General features: G+C 36.8%; 4 protein-coding genes across 4 annotated transcripts; 1 reads left to right on the top strand and 3 right to left on the bottom strand.

The window, feature by feature from the left end:
- Positions 1-5: 5 nt before the first annotated feature.
- On the top strand, positions 6-1,116 carry LOC110614485 (seipin-2-like). Its single transcript, XM_021756033.2, has 2 exons — positions 6-486; positions 625-1,116. The coding sequence occupies exons 1-2, from the start codon at positions 6-8 to the stop codon at positions 723-725; spliced, it is 582 nt and encodes a 193-aa protein (XP_021611725.2). The 3' UTR covers positions 726-1,116.
- A 1,395-nt stretch (positions 1,117-2,511) lies between these two features.
- Positions 2,512-5,323, bottom strand: LOC110614375 (ADP-ribosylation factor). The gene is made up of 7 exons (XM_021755894.2): positions 5,172-5,323; positions 4,227-4,384; positions 3,869-3,939; positions 3,330-3,449; positions 3,049-3,167; positions 2,875-2,956; positions 2,512-2,775 (listed from the first exon to the last, which is right to left on the bottom strand). The coding sequence occupies exons 2-7, from the start codon at positions 4,372-4,374 to the stop codon at positions 2,770-2,772; spliced, it is 546 nt and encodes a 181-aa protein (XP_021611586.1). The 5' UTR covers positions 4,375-4,384; positions 5,172-5,323; the 3' UTR covers positions 2,512-2,769.
- Positions 5,324-8,457: 3,134 nt separating this feature from the next.
- On the bottom strand, positions 8,458-10,745 carry LOC110614474. Its single transcript, XM_021756017.1, has 3 exons — positions 10,583-10,745; positions 9,870-10,223; positions 8,458-9,743 (listed from the first exon to the last, which is right to left on the bottom strand). The coding sequence occupies exons 1-3, from the start codon at positions 10,743-10,745 to the stop codon at positions 8,458-8,460; spliced, it is 1,803 nt and encodes a 600-aa protein (XP_021611709.1).
- Positions 10,742-11,545, bottom strand: LOC110614472. Its single transcript, XM_021756013.1, has one exon. The coding sequence runs from the start codon at positions 11,543-11,545 to the stop codon at positions 10,742-10,744; it is 804 nt and encodes a 267-aa protein (XP_021611705.1).
- Between the last annotated feature and the right edge of the window lie 876 nt (positions 11,546-12,421).

The raw sequence follows: 12,421 nt of genomic DNA on the forward strand, positions 1-12,421 counted from the left end.
CCTATATGTTAGTTATTGATCCCTTTGGAGTATTGAGGCGTGGCAGAGGATTTTTTATGAAAAAATTGGTTGGTTTATGGAAATTGATAAGTGGGTTTTTCAGTCCACTGATAACCGGCTGGTTAAATGACCAACATTTGATATGGAAGCTTTTGGTGCGATTTGGGTGGGGGATGTTTTGGTCTTTTTATGTTTGTATAATTTTGTTTGCATTGGTGCTTTTCTCCATGGTGGCTCGTGGTTATTTGATCAGAAATTTGGTGGAGAATCCAGTGGAGATGAAAGGAGAATTGAATTTTGATTACACACAGAATAGCCCTGTTGCATTTGTACCAATAATGTCTTGTGGTGGTGTTGGTTGCGGTTTAACTTGTGAAGAAAAGAGTTTGGGGCCACGGGTTATACCGCCTAATCATGAGTTGGAAGTTAATGTTCTATTAACATTGCCAGAGTCTGGATATAATAGAATCTTGCGATTTTTTTCAGGTATTACTTTTATTCATCAAAATGAAAGTTGCACTCTTTTGGATTCTATTTTACTGTTTGAAATTTGCAATTTGTTTGTGTTAATATTTTTAGTTATGTATTTCATTCAGAGTTTGCTCGTATATGTATTTCATTCAGAGCCGGGTCCATTTGGTTTTTGCACTAATTCAGCAGGGTTTTGGGTCTCACCGAAAGAACCATTAGCATTTTGGAAATGCTCATCAGATTTCTCCAGGTGACCGCCAACAGAGTTTTGAAACTCTGATCTATGAACTGCTGTGCGAAGATTTTTCGACACAGCTAGGATTTTGATCCAATCAGACGAGTTACTCGAAGAGCATTCCTTGGATAGAACTGTAAAAGAATTGATTAAGGGAAACCAGACTCGCTCTTGGACATGATCCCTCAAACCTGTGCAGTGCAGCTTCAAATGGGTGGGGGTAGTTTGGTTTGGGGTCAAGAGAGAGAGGCGTCAGTCACCACCGACGGCTCAGAATCATTTGCTACTTGAATACTATTGGGCCTTTATTTATTTATTTATTTTGATGAGAATGATATTGGGCTTTAAATTAATATACGAAATAGTTGCATGTGTTTTCAATGTGAAATAGGTATTATTCCTTTTTTTTCTATTTTATTGATCATATCAATTAATTTTTAATATTTAATTGTATCTAGTATGTCATTTTATTTCAAAATTTTGCAACTTATCGATAATGAAAAGTGTTTGATAAAAATGTTGAATAATTTCTCAGTATTTGCATGATTTATTAGTCAATATATATTTAAAAAAATGTTAATTCATTATTAAAATTTAATGCAATTGAATATCTCAATATCTGTGTTAGAGAATGGGTATCCAAATTAACAATCGAAATGCCTTATTTAGATGATTGATGAAGATGAGACTTGAAAAGAAGTAAAAAGAGATTGCAGGACTAGCATAAAGAGAGAAATGAAACGGAGTAAATGTCTTTGGTGGTTTTAATATGAAATAAAATTTTGGGTAGTTTTATATTCTTCACTAGAAGAAGAGGTCGTGGATAACATGTACCTTTATTTTTCATGACAATTAAAAATGAGTTAGCAAATAGTATTTGATCCAGAGTCCATCTATTGTAGCCTATACAAGTTAATGCAGTGTGAAGCATCGATGCTGCCAACAGCAATAACATATTTGTCGTTTAGCATGATTTATTTTTTTAAAAAAAATATTTAAAATAATTTTTATAAAATAATATAAGATTTCTATTTCTTTTAAGATCAAAATTTTTTCAAATTAAAAAATTTGAATTATTATTATATTTTAAAAAGAAGAATTATTATAAAAAATTAAATTAAAATAAAATTTTACGAATTTTTTAATCCCAAGTTCACAGAGAAGGGAAGAAATTTGTTCCCAGACACAAAATCCCAATCTCAATGCCAAGCACTCAGCCTCAAATTCTCTTATCAATTTCAAAGCAATTCAATTTTGTCGCCCAGAATCTAAGCTAATAGCATCCAGCCATTATAGCCAACCCATTGTTAATTTATGTTACTGTACACATTAAACTTCTTGTATTATTATTATTTCTTAATAAGCTGTGAGTTTATATTTTCTGTATTGGGCTTCCCCTTTTTCTCCTATTTGTTGTTAATAAACGGAGAGAGACCCCAGGAGATCGAAATTTTCTCCTTTAATGGAGTTTCAAGAGTAATTTTGCCATTAATAAAATTATTATTAGTTGTGGTGGAAAGTCAAAGATTGAGTATGAAATCAGGAACTATCTTATGAATTTTGTTATAACTCAACCTTGACTGTAAACTACCTAAAACTTAAAGATACCACAACTTGAATCAACTAAACCTAATCCCATTTTTTTTTAGCAATTACTTGAATTAATAATATGATACAGCAAAATCCCGATTGATAATGACGCTATTCATTTTATAAAAAAAATCATGCCACATAGTGAATTATAATTTATGCAATATGTCTAACTTTATATGTAAATATATATAAGTATATAATTGCATCCAATAGCAAGGGAAAAAATGTCTCAAAATTCATTACCTTGAAAAACCCACAAAACAAATAATGCAACTAAGCTGCCAAGGACAATGAAAATTTATGAATTATTCTGAAGCTACAGAAAACAAAATGCGATATTTGAGAGAAATAACAAACACGGTTAAACAGATACGACCGCTAAGGTGGTTAATAAAAAATCAGAACACGATGGAGCACTATCAACTGTGTATTCCAGCACTTAATGCAATTGAAACTCAGAATTATGCCATCTATGCCTGCGTTTAAATAACATAATTAAGTAAAACATAAAATAATAGCCAAGCAAGCAAAATTGTAGTGTTCATAATAATAATGCATCATCATAATGTTCCCACCTTATTTGCAATGTTGTTTGAGAGCCAGTCCAGTCCCTCGTACAGCCCTTCACCAGAAGTGGCACATGTGCTCTGGATGTACCTTCAATGCACAACATACACACAGGATATGTAAGAGGAGGGTAGGGGGTACGAAGTTAAGGGGGCTTTGGCTTTGACATTCACTTAACTCACCAGTGGCGTTGACGGAGAGAGTGAAGGCCAAGCTTATCAGTTATTTCAGCAGCATTCATTGCATTTGGAAGATCTTGCTTGTTTGCAAATACAAGCAGTACAGCATCCCTCAACTCATCCTGCCAATGCAACAAACACTATTCGGATAAAGGGAAAACCACAAGCAGAAGTAACAAATCAAATTCCGATGGCATGTCCTTGCACATTGGTAACCTTTCAAAATTCCATGAACAATTAGCTAATTTTTTAATATAAAATGAAATTCTAAGGCTCTTTGATACCTCATTCAACATCCTGTGTAGCTCATCTCTAGCTTCAACCACACGATCTCTGTCATTGCTATCAACCACAAAGATAAGCCCCTGTGTGTTTTGGAAGTAATGTCTCCACAAAGGTCGAATCTGAAAGAACCAGTACAGAAACCTAAATTTTGTTGAAATATTTGTGAACATAGCTACAGCAAGCCTTAATTGGATACAGGACATTGTTAAGTGAAGATGGTGCATACATTCACACTAGATTTGCCAACAGAATACAAAATCAAAATGTAAGCCGTGGCATGCAGTCTTTCCCTTAATAATCCAGGCAAAAAAATGAAGAGCATATTGCTTATATAGCTTATGCTTAGGTAAAGTGCTGATTAAGGACATTGAGTAAGCACTAGACACTCCATAAGCATTGATAAAGACATCACATGAAGACAAAATTATACGGCATATGTCAAGATTGCTTAATAGAGGTCCCAAGACAATGATGTTCTTAATGAAACATAAAATTTAAATGACAACGTACTTAATCAGGTCAATGGTAAAATACATACCTTGTCTTGACCACCAACATCCCAAACAGTGAAGCTAATGTTCTTGTACTCCACGGTCTCAACATTAAATCCTGGTCAAAGTATATTAATTTTTAAGTCCAAAAGGGAATTAAATTGTGGAAAAGGGACTCAAAAAAATGGGTAGCATAAGCTTTGAAGAAACAGGGGGAAATCCAAAAAGCAAAGGTTACCCTACTAAAATAGAAACAGAACTCCTGTTCACTAATGTTGCTTCTCGTTAACAGGAGGCGGGAAAATCAGTACAACAACAGCATGAACATATTGCAAAAATCTCATTACAGATAAATGCCTAAAAAGTAATATACTGTTAAAACTTTTGTAATCTTATCAAACTTACCAATGGTAGGGATTGTGGTGACAATCTCTCCGAGCTTGAGCTTGTAGAGAATGGTGGTCTTACCAGCAGCATCAAGACCCACCATCAGAATTCGCATCTCTTTCTTAGCAAAGAGACGGCTGAACAACTTCGTGAAAGAGAGCCCCATCCTATCACGTCTGCTGATCCAAACAATCAACAAAGGTCAAAACATTAAAGGTCTACGCCACATCACCCCAAGAACGATAAGATTCCCAGGGAAAACTAAATGTCACTAAGAAGACACAGAGTGCATCAGGCATATGCTTTTAGTTAATAAATTTGATTAAGATAAACATTCAAGCATTATAGATTCCGAATTGCACAGCCAGCACCGTCATAGAAGAGAATAGGAGAAGAGAACGAACCACGTTTTACATCAGCAAATCATATCAACAGCATAATTTTTCTCCACAAAGAATTAATACTAGCGGTTATAATTCGATTGAATCTGAAGCATCCTATTTGAAATCAAGGAAGTGCAAACAAGGCTACAAAAAAGAGTCAATTAATTTTTCTGTTTTCTAGAATGACAGCATCTAACTCGCATCAGGCTTCAATTATAGGTAGATCAAGCACCTAACCGCATATAATATATCCATAGATGTTCAAATCGAAGGCATCATCGAATAATTTCGATCATTCAAACAAATGAAAAAGCGAGGAACACAGAGATCCACACGGTAACAATCAAAACTCTAAACAGTTATCAAGATCTAGACATCAGAAAACTTAATCCCGCTCGAAATCTTAAGATCAGAAGTAATGAGAACACAAACAACAAACAAATTGAATGACAAAAAAATGCAAGATAGAATTCCGCGTACATAGAAGGAAATCAGATCGAAACAGAGATGAAATCTGAGATTTGAAAAGAAACTGAAGAAAAAGAAAGAAAATTGCGATCGGGAAAGAGAAAACACTTGCCTGAGAAGAGCCAATAGCAAATACGAGATCTACCTCCTCACAAAATGAGGAAAATTAAAATGAAGAGCTGTCCAATATTTACTCGGGATGAGAGAGAGGAAGGCATTTATATAGGACAGACGGCTAGATTTGGTGTTTAACTGTAAGACGCGCCGTTAAAGCGTGTTTCTTAGGCTTCCGGTGTTCTTTGGTTGGTTATGTTACGCCGTTATGACGATACTTTGGGCGTTCGTTTGGCCTGCATCAGGACTTGGGGAATGTAACTTGTTTGGGAAAAAGAAGCTATTTTTCCAATTTAGGGATAGGGATTTCCCAATCCCGTCACTGCAACTAATAATAGGAGTCCCAGCCAGGCAAGAGACTAATTTAATTAATAAGTTTTAATATTTAAATATTTATCTTGAATTCCAATGGAATATTATTTATTTAAATATTATTTAATTTATTTAATTTTATAAATTTATTTTATTTTAACATCTAGGTGGAAGAGATTCCAATTAAATTAATTTAACCCTAGCAACTCCAATATAATCTGCATTTAGCAATAAGTCAGCCTCACAATCGGAATTATCTAACTACACAAGCTCAGCCTCTGCTGCCACTGCTAATCTCGCAAAATGATTCGCAACACTATGAGTTTCTCTAAAAATCTTTTTAACTTTCACCTCCCAACCTTACTGCAAAAAACTATCGATGTTTCTTAATAAATTAGTAATTCTGAAAGCTCCTTGATCTTGTCCTTGAACTAAAACCACAGCAGCTGCACAATCAGATTGTAATTCAATTTTCTTCCATCCTCTTTCCTAAGCCAATCTTAAAGCACTGTAAATCCCCCATAACTCCGCTTCTAAAGGATCACATCTACCCAAAGCAAGCGTAAAACCGTCAAGCCAGCGACCGAAATGGTTCCTGAGGACACCAGTACAACCTCCACCACAAGAATTCACACTACCATCTGTGTTAACAATTACCCATCCTAAGCCACCCGGTTGCCAAGCAATAAAAGATAAATACTTCAATCCATCCTTGTGCAGCGAGTCTCTCTGCCATGCCACCTGAACCGTTTTAACCTCCTTCAAAATAAAGTCCGACGAGAGCTCAGAGTGGTGAGAATCACAATCAAAGACAAAGGAATTTCGCCACTTCCATAACTACCATAGACCGACAACAAACACAATATCCCAAGAAACACCATTAATTTGAGCATTAATACTCTGTAAATTACATGCCAGCCACCTAAACACATCATTGGTACGAAAGAAATTATTCTCAATTTGTTCAGCACCAAGCTGATTCCACAATTGCATTGCCAAAGGGTAATCTCTTAAAGCATAGAAGATCGTTTTCGGTGCAGAAGAGCATAAGTCACAACCATCAAAATTAGTGAAACCTCTCTTCTTCCTCTCTACGTTACATATGATTTTTCCATGAGCAACCTCCCACATAAACATTCTAACCTGCTGTGTTCCTCTAGCCGTCCATATCCATGTTCAAACCCGCTGATAGTCTTCCCCATTAGAATTTAAAAGAACTTCATATCCTGATTTAACAAAATACCTACCCGATGAGTTTCTGCTCCAAATCACGCTATCAGCATCCTCAACACCATTAGATAGAGTTAACGGTTGCAAGAAGCGCAAAATATTTTGGGGAAGAACTTCCTTCAAGACATCTCAATTCCATCCTACACCCTCAATCCAGTAATTGCGAATCTTGTCTGATTGACTCAAATGGGAAGCAGGACCAAAGCGAACTCAATTAAATGTCCTATAGACAACCATGAATTTGTCCAAAAGAGTATCTCATTCCCAGAAACCACATTGTGACTGATTCCTTTACGAAGAATCTCCAAACCAAAACACACCGCCCTCCAATTCATAAATGCTCCACTTTTCATCTTCATATCTCATGAAGCTCTACCGGCAACATATTTCTTAAACAAACATTTAGCCCAAAGCTCATCACAACTATGCAAAGCTCGCCATGCCAGCTTACCCACAAGCGCCTGGTTCATGTGTCTCATACAACGTATATCCAGTCCACCCATATGTTTAGGCTTAGTCATCGTCGCCCAATTGACCAGGTGCAACTTCTTATCACTAGAATTTTCATGCCATAAAAAGTCTCTACATATCTTTTCCATTTCTTTGCAAACTGAAACAGGAAGCACTGTAGTCTGCATTAAGAACACCGGAATTGCATTAAGAGCCGAGCTAATCATAGTGACCCTCCCTGCTTTAGAAAGTGTAGAGACCTTCTAGCCAGACAATCTATGTTTCATCTTGTCAATAACCTTCCGAAATGAAGTTGGACCCACTCTCCCATGAAACGAAGGCATCCCTAGATGGCTGCCAAGACTATCAGTTCTAGCCATCCCTGCCATATTCACTAAACTTTCAGCCAAATCTGAAGTAATATTTGGAGAGAAAAATATGGAGGACTTATTGAAATTTATTCGCTGCCCAGACACAAGCGAAAAATCATTCAAAATCTTCAAGATACAACCCATCTGCTCAACCGAGGCTTCAGCGAAGAGGACCATATCATCGGCAAACATCAAATGAGATATAGCTGGTCTTCCTCTACATATAGGTATAGGCTTCCATAACCCCTCATTGACCGACGCAACAATCATATTATTCAATTGCTCAATACATAAAATAAAAAGATAAGGGGATATAGTATCGCCTTATCGAACCCCTCAGGAAGGCCTGAACCCTTCTAATTTTTTACCATCCCATAGTAATTTCAACGTAGCCGAGCTGACACACTTCATAATATTATTGATCCAAGCATCTGAAAATCCAGTATTGGATAACACTAATTTAAGAAAGTCCCAATTAAGTCTATCGTAGGCTTTTTCCAAGTCGATCTTCAAAGCCATATAACCCTTAACCCCTTTAGCCTTATTCATCGAGTGGAGCACCTCTTGATATATAGCAATATTATCCACAATTTGCCTTCCTGGCACAAAACTACTTTGTTCCGGGCCAATCAAGAATGGCATAACATACTTTAACCGATTAACCATAGACTTTATAATAATTTTGTATAAAACGTTACAAAGACTAATTGGTCTAAACTGAGCAATATGGGTCGGATTCTCAACCTTCGGAATCAAAGTGATTAAAGTGGAATTTAGCCCATCAGGCAAGGGATTACCATGCAAAACACCCAAAATAAGATCACACACAGCATTATCTAAAATACTCCAAGCAGGTTGGAAAAAGCTTACTGTGAAACCATCCTCATCAGCAATTTTAAAAGGTGCCATCTGAAATAAAGCTCAAGCCACTTCCTCTTTCTGATATGGTTTGTCAAGGTCAGCATGAAGCTCCTCAGGGATTCGATGACAAGCAATGCCTTCAAGATTAGACAACACATAAGTCGAATCATTAATGAACAAGCCCTTATAAAACTGAACAACCAAATTTTCTAACGAAGCCTCATCAGTCACCCACTGCACATTAGAGTCTTGAAACGCCAAAATTAATTTTCTCTTCTTTTTAACTTTAGCAGCCAGATGGTAGAATTTAGTGTTTCGCTCACCAGAGACAATCCATTCTTCCTTTGATCGTTGGAACCAGTAGAGCTCTTCCTGTTTTAAAACCTCCTCCATCTTCTGACGTAAAAGAAAGTCCAGCTTGACTAAATTAGGAGAGTACCCGTTCAAAGTAAGAGCACGCTGTACCCCTTCAATTCTCCTCAAAACCTGACGTTTCTTAGCAAAAATATTTCCAAATTCCTCTCTATTCCATTTCATTAATCCTTGCTGTAGACTCTCAATATTGCTCCACAGCTCATTAGAATGATTCCAAATAGTACGAACAGAATCAACAAAATCAGGATGAGCAAACCAAGCTGCTTGGCAACGGAAGAAATTACCATTTGGCAAAGGTTGCTCTCCCAAAGATAAAATAATAGGGCAATGATCCGAATGGAATTTAGGAGGATGAACAATCCTAGCCTCAGCAAATCTCCACCAAGCCGTTGTGCATACTCCTCTATCCAATCTAGCCATCTTAATACCATCTCTCCCATCGCTCCTACTCCAAGTAAAAGGCACCCCTTCATACCCTATGTCCACCAAAGCAGTATCAAAAAGCCAAATTTGAAACTTTCTAGAACCACTGGCATTATAAGTACGATACCCATATTGTTCCTCCATAGAGACCACAACATTAAAATCTCCCAATACCACCCACTCCTCATCCATATTCAAACAAGAAAGTCTAATGTCCTCCCATAACAAGCGTCTAAGACCAGTGTTGGGACTCCCATATACAAAGCTAACAATCCAAGGAGAACCCCAAGTAGGCTTGATTCTGCAATTAACAAATTGAGGATGAGTGTTTAGCACTTTCAACTCAAATCCATTGTTGTTCCAGCAAACCCAAATGCCTCCACTAAAACTAAAAGCCTCAACTCTGAGCCAATGTTCAAACCCCAAGTCTTTACAAATTTTATCAGCTTGGGATCCAGAAACACGAGTCTCCAATAAGGCTATCACATCAATTTTATAAAGCCTTCTATATTCATTAATAGCTCTTCTAAAATTTGGCGAAACCGCCCCTTAACAATTTCAAGAAGAAATAATCATTAAAAAAATAATAATAATAAAGGAAAATGGTAAAAAACACCATATACCCACGAGATATCTTAGTTTCAAAAGGAGTAAAACTAAGAGAAATCAAATACTCATAGGATTATCAACAGGGCCCTCCACATCTCCATTCCTTTTCGCCTGATCAATACCCATATTAACTGAGGTCGATGCTCCTAATAATGCCGTAACCATATCCATAGTATTATGGTCTATTATACCAACATTATCCGGGGCAGAAGGATGAGGGAATTGAGGGTCTTTATGATTATCCATAGACACAACAGGGTTCTCTAAATTTGCAAGATCTACTCTACCATCCTTCTGAGCAACCACCCATTTATGAACCTCATCTGACCCTCTACTACCCCTGACCACCACATGTTCTTTCTCGACAGCTGTCTGTCTCGACACAGCAGGTCTCACACTAGAAGACCCAGGTGTTGTCCCTGAAGCATAAGAGATCGCTTCCTTACCACTAATACTCACTGGTTTCGCTCTTGGAACAGGAGGGCTAGTTCTATTACCACTATGATTTTTCAGCGTAGTAGCAATAATATTCTTAGGCCCATAATTTCTTTCAATCTGGACCCCTTTCCCTTTCGACCCAGCAGTAGAAATGCATTGTTCTCATTTACCACCACATCTTCCTCTACAACCTCATTCAAAGTCTGAAATCGATTCCCATCCTTATCCAACAGATCTTTCCTCTTGGAATCTCGTTGTTTGGCATTATTTTGATTATTTTATTGCCTTCCTTGCCCCCTAGGATTACGCTTTCTTTCCTTCCGGACAATCATCTATTCGCCAAAATCTTCCAAAATTTTCGGATTAACATCCTTGAATCTTGCATCAACACCCTCATCGTCAACCACAGTCACCGTCACCGGCACATCAGGGTTGCTACTATGAGTCTTCGCCGGACAATGATCAACAACATGACCAAATCTCCCACATTTGAAACAAATCATATGCAGACCCCATACTCAATCTTTCTAATACGTTTTTGTAGTTTGAATTTCGAAAGAAGAGGTTTAGAAAGATCAACTTCAACACACATCCTAGCGAACCGGCCTCTAGAAACCAAACTCGTCCTTGTATCCACCCTTATTGGTTTACCCACCTTAGCTCCCACTCTCATAAGGAAGTTCTCATCATAATATTCTATCGGAAGGCAAGGAAACTGAATCCATACTGTAAGCTTCTCAAAAGTTGCTTGGAAAGGATCAAATTCCGGGCACCATCTGCAAATAGTCAAATAATGGTCTGCGATAACCCAAGGTCCCTCTAGGAGTGCATGTTCATAATCATCAGCACTGTTGAATTTCACCAAGTAAAACACATTCTCAATAGAGATAATATCTATTGGGGAAGTAGGTTTGCACGGCTCTTTGATCCTCCACAACAAATAGGTATAACTTATTGTTTTTCCCATTAACTTGATCAACAAGGAACGAGACCATAGCTTATACAACCTCTCTTTCTCTTCCCTAGACAACCGAATCTCAGGGCAAAGCTCATCTTTCTCCTCATCATTCTCCTTATCCAAGAGAACATCAGTCGCATTATCAGTATTAGGAATACCAATACTCTCAGAAACCCTAGTGTCTCCTCCTCCATTAACCACCATATCACGGAAAGACGGCGCCCCATTAGTTCTCCCCTTACTACTGTCCTCCATATCCTCCTCAGTATCTTCCAACTCTGGCTCACCATCCAGTTTTTTCCTCCGTTTACGTGTGCTCCGGTGCACAAGACCATCCTCTTCCATCATGGTTTTTTAACTAATCTTATAAATTTATTTAATAATTCATATTTTAACAATAATATTTTTTAAATTCGAACTTATTTTAAATTATTTTGATATAATTTAATTAAATCAACTATTAAAAATCTAATTGGTTGTGATTGCTAGTTAGCACGTAATTCAAGCTCTAGGATTTTCGGCCAGAGGCCACTGGCGATCTTTTTATTTCTTAAAAAAATTTGTGAAAAATTAAAAAAAAAAAAAAAAATCTCGACGATGTTGTGCTGCACTTTATATATATACCGACTAAGCAACTAGCTACCTCAATTCTCTTTGATTTAATTGCAACACTTTTTCTAGTTGAAACTGATTCAATGATTTCAAATAAAAATTTATATAAATTTAAAAATAAAAGTTATTTTTTGGGGGGTCGAGGGTTTTGATGAAGTTTAAAGAAAGCAAATGCAAATGTGAATGTTCAAATAATATTAATACCTGAACTGAAATATATATAAATAAAAATTGGGTGGATTCTAAACAAGAAAGGATTTAATATTTATATATATTTAAAAAATAGGAGGCAATGTGAAATGTGTCCACAGATCAAATCTGTGAAGTGGACCCTGCAATAGAATACAACTTGGGAAAGCACCAACGAGCTTCATGATCCATGCCTAGGTTAAAGGACAAAGAACATGTAATGTTGGTAGATAATGCGACAGCCAAGCCACCGCTCACTCTTGGATAAAAATAGGAATATTTTTTATATGCAAAGCTCAGCGCACCTCACAATTGAATTGCATCCTAAACCTTCTCTTGGTCTGAATCATTTTCACCAAGAGGACAACGGCTTAATTGAATGCTATGTTGAGTTAGAATGGCTAAGATTAAAAAAATTAT

The sequence above is a fragment of the Manihot esculenta genome, chromosome 5 (assembly GCF_001659605.2).
Source record: "Manihot esculenta cultivar AM560-2 chromosome 5, M.esculenta_v8, whole genome shotgun sequence".
In the NCBI taxonomy this organism is placed as follows: Eukaryota; Viridiplantae; Streptophyta; class Magnoliopsida; order Malpighiales; family Euphorbiaceae; genus Manihot; species Manihot esculenta.